This window comes from Solea solea, chromosome 1 (assembly GCF_958295425.1).
Source record: "Solea solea chromosome 1, fSolSol10.1, whole genome shotgun sequence".
Taxonomy (NCBI): Eukaryota; Metazoa; Chordata; class Actinopteri; order Pleuronectiformes; family Soleidae; genus Solea; species Solea solea.
The window spans coordinates 28,366,438-28,377,186 of NC_081134.1; the positions used below are offsets into that span (position 1 = coordinate 28,366,438).

Sequence of the window (10,749 nt, forward strand, 5' to 3'; positions counted from 1 at the left end):
TTATAAAATAATATATTGTATTTTAATAGAAGGTCGTTTCATAATGACTATCCAAAAAACTACATTTCCCGCCGTCGTTCATGTTATGAAAGGCTTATGCAACTTCCTCTAGTGACATTTCAGAATAAGAGCACGTAGCTTGTTGTCGCGCAGCGCTTGTATTGAGACAGAACCAGAAAGCCTGTTCTCACTCCCTGGTGTGTCGTGTTTCCTGTGGAAGATGTGGCCGGCTTTCAGCGCGACCTGTGTGGGCGGGAGTGAGTGTGAATGAACGGTCGCCTCCTGGCAGCAGCAGGTACACTCCCCGCCGCGATGAGGTTACGTCTGGCCGGAGCTGTGCTGCTGTCGGCGGCCGCCTACTACGTCTACCTGCCGCTGCCGAGCGGCGTGTGCGAGCCGTGGAAGCTGATGCTACTGGACGCGGTGTTCCGGACCTTCATGCAGGCGGTGAGAGGGGAGGGATGCGGGGGAGAGGACAGGGGGAGGCGGGCAGGTAGATGAGAGGGGACACGGCTGTGACTGTAGACAACCAGAGAAGAAGAAGAAGAGGAAGAGGAGGTTATAAAAACAAACGGGTCACAGTGATGATGTCTCAACTGTCGAGCTTAGTTTAGTTGTTCACAGACTGTATAGACAGGTTGTGGAAAACAGATCTCACTTTACTACTATACTCCACTATAGAATACTGTTCATTTCCACTGTACTGTGGCCCAGTGTACTTGACCATATGTTGACTATACTACTCTATGCCATACTGTACTATACTAAACTAAACTGTACTATACTATACTATAGTAATATAGTATACTATTATCTGACAGTGCTATACTATACTGCACTATGCTATGCTATACTATACTATACTAAGCTATGCTATGCTATACTATACTATACTATACTAAGCTATGCTATACTATACTATACTAAGCTATGCTATACTATACTAAGCTATGCTATGCTATGCTATGCTATGCTATACTAAGCTATGCTATGCTATACTGTACTATACTATACTAAGCTATGGTATGATATGATATACTATACTATAATATAATATACGTTAGTCATAAAGTGTACTATTACCTGACTACTTTATTTCTCATTATGCAGGTAAAAACACAACAAAATTGGGGAGGCTTCTCCGTAGGTGTGAAACATAAAACATAAATATGACATAAAAATAAATATGTTTGCCTGGCAAACAATCCTAAATACCGTCAGCACTGCACTGTATACTGCACTATACTATACTATATTATACTATGTTATAGAATACTATAGTATAGTCAGGTAATAGTACACTTTACTATTACCTGACTATACTATACTATATAGTACTATACTATATATTAAATACAATATACTGAATTAAATGATATACCTCACAGTACTATATTATATAATTTACTGTAAACTTCACTTTGTTTTGGTAAACAAAACTGTACTGTACTGAGTACAGTTTTCTGTCCTGTAGTATTTTCTATACTGCAGAACATACTGGACCAACAGAGAATATATATATGTACGAGGCTATACTTTATACTGGAATACAAGTACTATGTTATTATCTTATACCATACTGTAGTGTGGGCCACGTGGTCAGTGCAGTGGTTAGCCCCGGGCCTTTCTGCATGGAGTTTACATGTGTTCTCCCGTGTGTGTGTGTGTGTGTGTGTGTGTGTGTGTGTGTGTGTGTGTGTGTGTGTGTGTGTGTGTGTGTGTGTGGACTAAGTGGCAGAAGGACCGCCTTCACGTGTCCCTCCAGATTCTACGGAATTGCTTGGCGGATTACCATTGAACCGTTAAAACTGCCAAATCCCAGTACATTACCTCCCTGGTCTACAGAAACAGTCACAAACCCCAGGTTCTTTTCAATACACTAAATTCTCTTATAAATCCCCGAATTGAATCCCCTGTCGTGCCCTCACCTGCTCTCTGTGAAAGCTTTTTAAAATTCTTTATTGAAAAGATTGCAGCACTCAGGCCTACTGATACCTCTGCCACCCCACTCCCTGCCCTGCCCCTGAAGTTCTTCCGGTCCTACCTGGCCAACAGGAGCTTCTCTGTACAGCTTGGTGATTCCATCTCGTCTGCTGCACCCCTCACCTGCGGGGTCCCTCAAGGCTCCATACTAGGCCCCATTCTCTTTCTGTTGTATGTTCTACCCCTAGGGGAAATTCTAATTAAACACAACATCTCCTTCCACTGTTATGCAGATGATATCCAGCTGTATCTCCCCCTCAGGGTTGATGGGCAGGCTGCACTCCATCCACTGCTTGACTGTCTGGCTGACATCAAAGCATGGATGGGTGCAAACTTCCTCAACCTCAACGAGAGCAAGACTGAGATCATTGTTTTTGGAAAAACCTCTTCAGCCTTCTCCACTGATGCCCTGGGCCCTCTCGCCTCTAACATCAGGCTTTCTGTCAGAAATCTGGGCGTGATTTTTGACAGTGCCTTTAAGTTTGAGCAGCAGGTCAGCGCAGTAGTTCGAAAAAGCTTTTTCCACCTGAGAACTATTGCCAAGACCAAAGCCTACCTGCCCCAGAGTGGGGCAGGTAGGCTTTGGTCTGACTGGTCTGACTGGAGAAAGTCATCCATGCTTTCATAACTTCACAACTGGACTACTGCAACGCCCTATACACCGGCATCGACCAATCACAACTCCGCCGCCTGCAGTTAGTTCAAAACTCAGCCGCCCGACTCCTCACTTGTACTAAGAAGCGAGATCACATCACCCCGGTCCTTGCATCACTCCACTGGCTCCCCATCCGCTACCGCACTGATTTCAAACTTCTCCTGACTGTTTACAAATCCCTCCATGGTCTGGCCCCCACCTACCTGTCTGATATTCTCCACCACCACATCCCTTCTAGAGCACTCCGGTCAGCTGACCAACTGTTGTTGGAAGTGCCCAGGACCAGGCTAAAAACCAGGGGGGACCGAGCCTTCGCTGTGGCAGCCCCCAGACTCTGGAACTCCCTCCCCCTACACATCCGGGCGGCCCAGTCTTTAAATATTTTTAAATCCCAGTTAAATACACACCTTTTTTCCCTTGCCTTTGACGAGTGTCTTTTTAAATTGTTTAACTCGGTCTTCATCTTTTAACCCTTTTCTTTTCTCTCTTTTCTTTGTTTTTCTTTTTGTATTTTAGCACTTAAGCACTTTCTGTGAAGCACTTTGGTTGCCGCTCAGCCGTTTGTATATGTGCTATATAAATAAAATTTGACTTGACTTGACTTGACTCATCAGGATAAAGCAGTTAGAACATGATATAATGAAGTAAACTGTAGGTATATAGAGTTTAAAAGGGATTATATAGATTACAGACACAGACAGTTACATGACAACAGTGATTGATACCAGGTGGTCGTGACCTTTGACCTGTATCTGATTGGTGACTTTGTACCATCACACTGAGGTGTTAGCTGTTCTTTTATTCTTCTTTTAATCCTGCAGTGAACACACACACACACACAGAGGACAGGTTTTTCCTCCTCTCATTATTTCAACACAAAGTCAGGGAGCGGCTTCAGACGCAGCCACTCATTTAATTCAAGTCAAACAAGTCTCACCGTGAAGTGTTTCCACTGACAACAGTGATACCTCCTGACTTAATTTCATCTTTTTAAGTGTCTTGCGTAACGCAGGGGAGGGAGTTCTTGTACATGAAGTTTACGTTTAATTTAAAAAAATCGCGACTTTCCCCTCAGACCTCCTCAGAAAGCCTTGTGACTTTCTTTCTTCTTTTTAACTGTAGTACAGAACTTACTACGTAATTGAAATATCCCAAATGTCAGTATAGTTTGTGTTTTGTTTTCATGTCACCCGGCGACATTCCTGTGCTGCACAGCTACTATAGCGTTAAGGGTTGTTATGTTTTTTTTAAGTATGAAGACATTTCTTGAAATGATGCCAAGTCACGCAAATGTCAGTGTAGCCCTTTGTGTCGTTTTTGGCCGTATTTCTGTGACAGATTTACAGTGCTACATACAGGCCGAACACATGTACTACAGCAGTTAGAGTAATTTCTTGGGGAGGGTTTCTAGGATATGAGGTTTACGTAAAACTTTCCAAGAATGAAAAAAATTGTATATTTCCGTGAGAATAAAGTCTTAGTTGAAGAAAATCGCAACTTTCCCCTCATACTTCCTCAGAAAGCCTTCTCCTTTTTAGCGGCTGTATGTAACCTTACATATCGCTAATGTCAGTAAAGCCCGTTTTTTTTATTTAGTTTTTGGCCATATTTCTGTGGCATCGTTATAGCGCCACATACAGGCCTGACACATGTACTACAGAACTTAAAGTCGTTCTTGTACATGAAGTTTACGGAAAACTCAACTTTCTCGCAACTAACTCTAAATGAATCCCATGTGGTAATTATGGTAATTTTTTTTCCAGAGTGACGTGGCTCACGCGCTGGGCCTCTGCCACCGTGTCCACCTGCTGAACCACTTGGTGTCCTGGGTGGAGGAGATCGATGCTCGCTCCTGCGACGCCGTACACGTGACCGACTGCAAGATGGGGGGCGTGTCCACAAGAGTCTTCCAGCCCAAGGGCGGGGAAAAGCTGAAAAGGGGAGTGGTGTATTTCCACGGAGGCGGTTGGGCCCTCGGCAGCGGCCGGATGAGATCTTATGACCGCCTTTGCCGCAAAATGGCGGAGGATCTGGACGCCGTCATCATGTCTGTGGAGTAAGTCTCACCCTGTCACGTTACGACCAATGAAACTTTAATTAGACGAAAGGAACTCGATATTGAAGCTGGTGGAGCTTTAATATTTAATTCATTATCTCTGTAAGTTAAAGGTTCGGTGTGATGAAGTCAGTCAGTCATCATCTACCGCTTTATCCTCTGCCAGAGGGTCGCGGGGGGTGCTGTGCCAATCTCAGCTACATCGGGCGATAGGCGGGGTACACCCTGGACAGTTCGCCAGTCCATCGCAGGGCCACACACAGATAGAGACAAACAACCATTCACTCTCACACTCACTCCTATGGTCAATTTGGAGTGTTCAATTTACCTATCCCCACATTGCATGTTTTTGGACTGTGGGAGGAAGCCGGAGTACCCGGAGAGAACCCACGCACACACAGGGAGAACATGCAAACTCCATGCAGAAAGGCCCTTGCTCCAACCGGGGCTCGAACCCGGGTCTTCTCGCTGCAAGGCGAGAGTGCTAACCACTAGACCACCGTGTGGCCCTGGTGTGATGAAGTGTTTAATTTAATTTTTCATCAGAATTTACCCAAGTGTTTAATCAATTATCAGAATTACTGGTGATTAAGTAACTTTTTTTAAGTATGTTGTGTCGTCCTCTGATGTCTTGTTGCTATAGTTACCGGCTCGCTCCGGATGCCGTGTTCCCAGATCAGTTCAACGATGCGTTAGCGGCGTCGTGGGACTTCCTGTCCCTGGAGGTGTTGGAGCGATACGGTGTTGACCCGGAGCGGCTCTGTGTGTCCGGGGACAGCGCTGGAGGGAACCTCGCTGCTGCTGTGGCTCAGGAGGTGAACAAAACAAACACACACCTCACAGTATCTTTGTCTCACCAGGAGGCAAAGATATAACTCCCAACAGGAAACTGATGTTTGTAAACCACTCACTCTCCCACACCAAACCCCATAGAGACACAGGAGCTGCTGGTCTACTGCTGCTTCATGTGGTCACTTTGTGCCACTGAGATAAATCTGGAGAAATTCAGACGCCGATTCAAAAACACATTTGAACTTAGTGATGGAGGCAGCAGTGGATCAACAACTCCTGTGTGCTGTGAAGTTAAAATCACTGTTTTTCTCTATGGGGTTTGGTGTGGGAGAGTGAGTGGTTTACAAACTTCAGTTTCCTGTTGGAAAAGTCTGTCTAACAGTGAGATAAAGATGTGAACACATTCATCTTAGTAAGGTTAACATTTTTAAATCACAATGTTAGACAGACTTTTCTGACGGGAGTCTTCTCACACCAAACCCCATAGAGAAAATCAGTGACACAAAGTGACCACACGAGGCAGCAGTAGACCAGCAGCTCCTGTGTCCCCGTGAGTTAAAATCACTGATTTTCTCTATGGGGTTTGGTGTGGGAGAGTCATTCCACAGCTGTTGTTAGCAGTATTAAAGCAGCATATAAAGTAGAACCAGTGGATGATAGTCATGTGATTCATTTGTCCACAGCTCAGCTCAGATGAAAGTCTCACTGTGAAGTTCAAACTCCAGGCGTTGATCTACCCGGTGCTGCAGGCGCTCGACTTCCACACGCCGTCTTACCAGCAGAACCAGGCCGTGCCCATCCTCTACAGGCCGTACATGGCCCGGTTCTGGCTGCATTACTTGGGCGGCGACTCCTCCCTGGAGCCCCTCCTCCTCGCCAATAACCATAGCTCGGCCGTCGACGCCGAAACCCGCTCCAGACTGGACTGGAACACTCTGCTCCCACCTGAGCGCAGGAAGGACTACAAGCCGGTCGTCAAGGAGACGGGGTTGCCGGGGCTGGTGGGTGAGTTGCTGGCACCGCTGACAGACGTGAGGGCGGCACCGCTGCTGGCGGAGCAGAGGACTCTGGGTAGGACGCCGAAAGCATACGTGATGACGTGTGAGTTTGACGTCCTCCGGGACGACGGGCTCATGTACGTCAGACGTCTGCAGGACGCCGGCGTCCCGGTGACCAGCGACCACTATGAGGACGGTTTCCATGGCTGCATGGTGTTCGCGTCGCTGCCGATGATGTCCGACGTCGGACAGAGGAGCTTAAACAACTACATCAAGTGGTTAGACAGGAATTTGTAGACAAAACTGAGTCCAGATCCTGAAACTAAAGATCAGGATCATGATAATTATCACTGATATGGGGTTGATATGGGGATATATGTTGGAAGAAAAAAACCCACACTCACATTACAAAAGTTTTTATTGTCATGGACGGAAGAGGATTAGGACCACATATGAGTCTCTCTGGAAACTAAATTTAAAAAATAAAAAAGTCGAAATTCTGAGGAAAAAGTTCTGAAGAAAAAATTCAAAATTCTGAGAAAAAAAATCTAATTTCTAAGGAATTTAGATTTTCTATATCTGGCCCTAATCCTCTTCCGTAGTCGTGTGTGTGCTAACGAGGCAGAACGACTTTTATTTATACTTGAAAATCATCACTTAAGGCCAAATCGTCTAGAAGTTATGAAGTCGTAAAAAGAATAAATAAACATAGCGACGCCCAGGAAGATCATTTATAATATTATAATATTACAATATTATAATATTATAACATTATAACATTATAATATAATATTACAACAGTCTAATATATTGAAATATTAAAGTGGTAGTTCAGGTTTTTTGTTTAAAGTGTGGTTGAATGAGGAGCAGCTTACATGAGGAGAAGATAAGGAGAATCCACTAAGGGTTTTTGGGTCGTCAAATCATGATTAAGTGTCTGTTCCTGGTTTTAAAGCAGGGCCTCAAACTCAGAATGAGCAGGGGGGCAGTGAACTTTCAGTCTGGTCAGGAACAGAAAAAGAAAAACACGTAAATATCCTTCATTTAACGTTAAAAAGCTAAAGAAATTAATTATTTCTTATGAAATGAAAGACAGTAAGTACGTTTTTAAACCATTCACTCTCCCACACCAAACCCCATAGAGAAAATCATAATTTTTAGCTCACAGGGACACAGGAGCTGCTGGTCTACTGCTGCCTCGTGTGGTCACTTTGTGTCACTGAGGTCAATCTGAAGGAAGGATTTCAAACACCGAAGTGACAAAAAAGACATTTGAACTTAGTGATGGGGGCAGCAGTGGATCAACAACTCCTGTGTGCTGGGATGTTAAAGCCCATAGATTTTCTCTATGGGCTTTGGTGTGGGAGAGTAAAAACTGCTCACGGTTTTTACACAATGACACAAACTTCAGTTTCTAGCCAGAAAACTTGACCTCATACAACCACACTAGAAAAAAAAAACCTGAATTATGCATTTAAACATAAGACTGAGGCATTGAAAGCAGCAGATTTCACGTTTAATGGATTGTTGAAGCAGGAAAAACACTAGACTGTTTTTTCCATCATGAACACTTCAACCAAAACATGTCCAGTGGGATAAAACCAAAGAAAATGCAAATACAGTACACATATACATATATATATATATGTATATGTATATGTATGTGTATATATACATATATATTATACAAAAAACTACTGATCTGTAAACTGTGACCGACTCTCTCATGCACCCCTGCTCCCAGTTGTAAAACAAAAAACTTGAGCAAAACCAGAGAAAATGTCATGTTAAAAATGAACATTTAGCATTTTTTGCTTTTTTGGTTTTTAAAAATGTCTTCGTTTTTCTTTTTTTTTCAAAGAAAAAAAGTCAGCGTCTGTGTTTTTATGTGATTTATTTATTCAGAGATTTAATAAATTGCTGATATATTTGGATTTTACTCCAAACACCTGAGTTTGGCATAACAGTAACAATAATAATAATAATAATAATGATAATAAATTAACCACTTGTTCATTTTCAGGCATAATTGACTAGCTTTAAACAAAATAATCTCCTCAACAAAAACAAACAAACTTCTTTCTGTGAAAACGGTCAAAAAAACAAGAAGATAATCTACGACCGAATACGCTTTTAATCTGATAAATCTGCGTGTGTGTGTGTGTGTGTGTGTGTCAGAGGTCACAGCTGTACAGACCACTGGGTTGTGCAATACTCTACTGTATGTTTGAAACAGTCCCTCACTCTGTCACGATGATGATGATGAAACACATGAATTGTTTGTTTCAACAAACTGTCACTAATACACTCATGTTTCCACCACTACCACCTCTTAAAGGGAGAGTTCATGGTTTTACTTCAGTGTATTTGTGTGTGTGGACGATTTATCTCACTGTTAAACAGACTTTTCCAACAGAAAACTCGAGTTTGTCTCCCTCTCACACCAAACCCCATAGAGAAAGTCAGTGATTTAAGCTCGCGGGGACACAGAAGCTGCTGGGTGCTGAGTGGTTTACAGACCTCAGTTTCCTGTTTAAATAAAATATAGTCAATATATATTAAGATATCGCAGACTCAAGCTGACATAGGTTTTTATTAGGTTAGCCAATTGTCATGTTAAATCTTGTTGTAGATGACTCACTCTCCCACACCAAACCCCATAGAGAAAATCAGTGATTTTAACATCACAGCACACAGGAGTTGTTGATCCACTGCTGCCTCCATCACTCAGTTCAAATGTCTTATTTTATCACTTCAGCTTTTAAAATCCTTTGTTCAGATTTTCCTGTGACACAAATTGACCACACGAGGCAGCAGTAGACCAGCAGCTCCTGTGTCCCTGCAAGCTCAAATCACTGATTTTCTCTATGGGGTTTGGTGTGGGAGAGTGAGTGGTTTACAAACTTCAGTTTCCTGTTGGAAAAGTCTTTCTCACAGTGAGATAAAGATGTGCGCATGTTCTTAAAGACATGGTAGACTTAATGTGATGCAGATTTTATGTGTTGACTTTGTGGTTTAGTTGCTAACATCTTCACTGGCAGCCATGTTTCCAAAAGAGTCAAAAAGTGGAACTGTCACTTTAAATAAAACTGGACCAAATCTAATGCAACACACACACACACACACACACACACACACACACACACACACACACACACACACACACACACACACTCAAGCAGTCTGTCTGTGTGTGTGTGTACACACACAGACAGGGGGTTTTGGCTCTTTGAGTGCTGCTGATTACGACGCAGTTTCACATAACTCAGTGAAAGAGTCGACTTCAGGTTTTAATGTTCTCACCTCCTTTGTTTCAAGGTCTGTTTATTCTGCAAAAAGAAAAACCACCATATGCTTCATGTGTACGTTAACATAAGTTATTTGTGGATTTAAACTGTGGAGAAAGACTTGAATGTTTCTCACTTGCTGCTGCAGCTTCAAAGCTTTGTGCTTCATATTGGATAAATACGGTTTTAATAGACACTGGGGTTTCGTTACAGGTTGTTAACACACTAAACTCAGCCCAGATGTTATTTTTCTGCGGCTCAATATTAATCCCCTCACTTAGCGTTTAGTTGTGGGGACGACTGTTTGTATGTCGGCGGTGGAATCGCAAGATTTTCATGTCTTTCTTGTTTTAATTTTCCAAAATGTCCCATATGTTATATATTATTACTGTTGGTGTGTCTGTTTTTCTCTGACCGCACCAGCAGAGGGCAGACCTTTTTTTGTTTTTATTTTTTTAATTTGATCTAGTTTACTTGTTTAATCGTGAAAATGAATCAATGGTTTGTCCATAAAATGTCAAGAAATAAGTGTAAAATGTTGATTTTGGTTCCCAATCTTTCTACATAGTCAGTTATCTTCACCTGATATCATTTTGAATTGGTAAACTAACAATTTCCAAGAGATGTTTATTAAATTACATTCATTAAAACTTAATTTCATGCACATACATCTTAAATAAAAAGGTGTTTAAGGACCCGAAGGAAATTCTCCAGTCTGTGGGTCGCTGGAGTTAGAGAACTAGTGTTTGAGAACCATCAATTTACAGGATTTTTAGCTGCTGAAGAACTAATTCATTAATAATAATGAATTAGGAATTAGGAATTCTGGATACTTACAGCTATTGTTTTCTTCTTAATTTCCCCGTATGTTTTCCTGTTTCTGACATTTTTTGGTCGCTAACTCCATCCACTGTTCAGATTAAAGACAGACAAGGGTTACATTCATTTTTAGATAGATATACATCTATCTATGATAGC

General features: G+C 42.4%; 1 protein-coding gene and 1 long non-coding RNA gene across 2 annotated transcripts; both read left to right on the forward strand.

Annotated features, from left to right (window-relative positions):
• The first annotated feature begins 166 nt into the window (after positions 1-166).
• LOC131461482 (neutral cholesterol ester hydrolase 1-like) lies at positions 167-10,426 on the forward strand. The gene is made up of 4 exons (XM_058632784.1): positions 167-447; positions 4,402-4,694; positions 5,338-5,509; positions 6,170-10,426. Exons 1-4 carry the CDS (start codon positions 268-270, stop codon positions 6,779-6,781), a joined length of 1,257 nt encoding a protein of 418 aa, XP_058488767.1. The 5' UTR covers positions 167-267; the 3' UTR covers positions 6,782-10,426.
• On the forward strand, positions 1,409-3,239 carry LOC131461501 (uncharacterized). Its single transcript, XR_009240484.1, has 2 exons — positions 1,409-1,864; positions 1,970-3,239. It is a non-coding gene; the product is annotated as an uncharacterized LOC131461501 (long non-coding RNA).
• Positions 10,427-10,749: the final 323 nt, after the last annotated feature.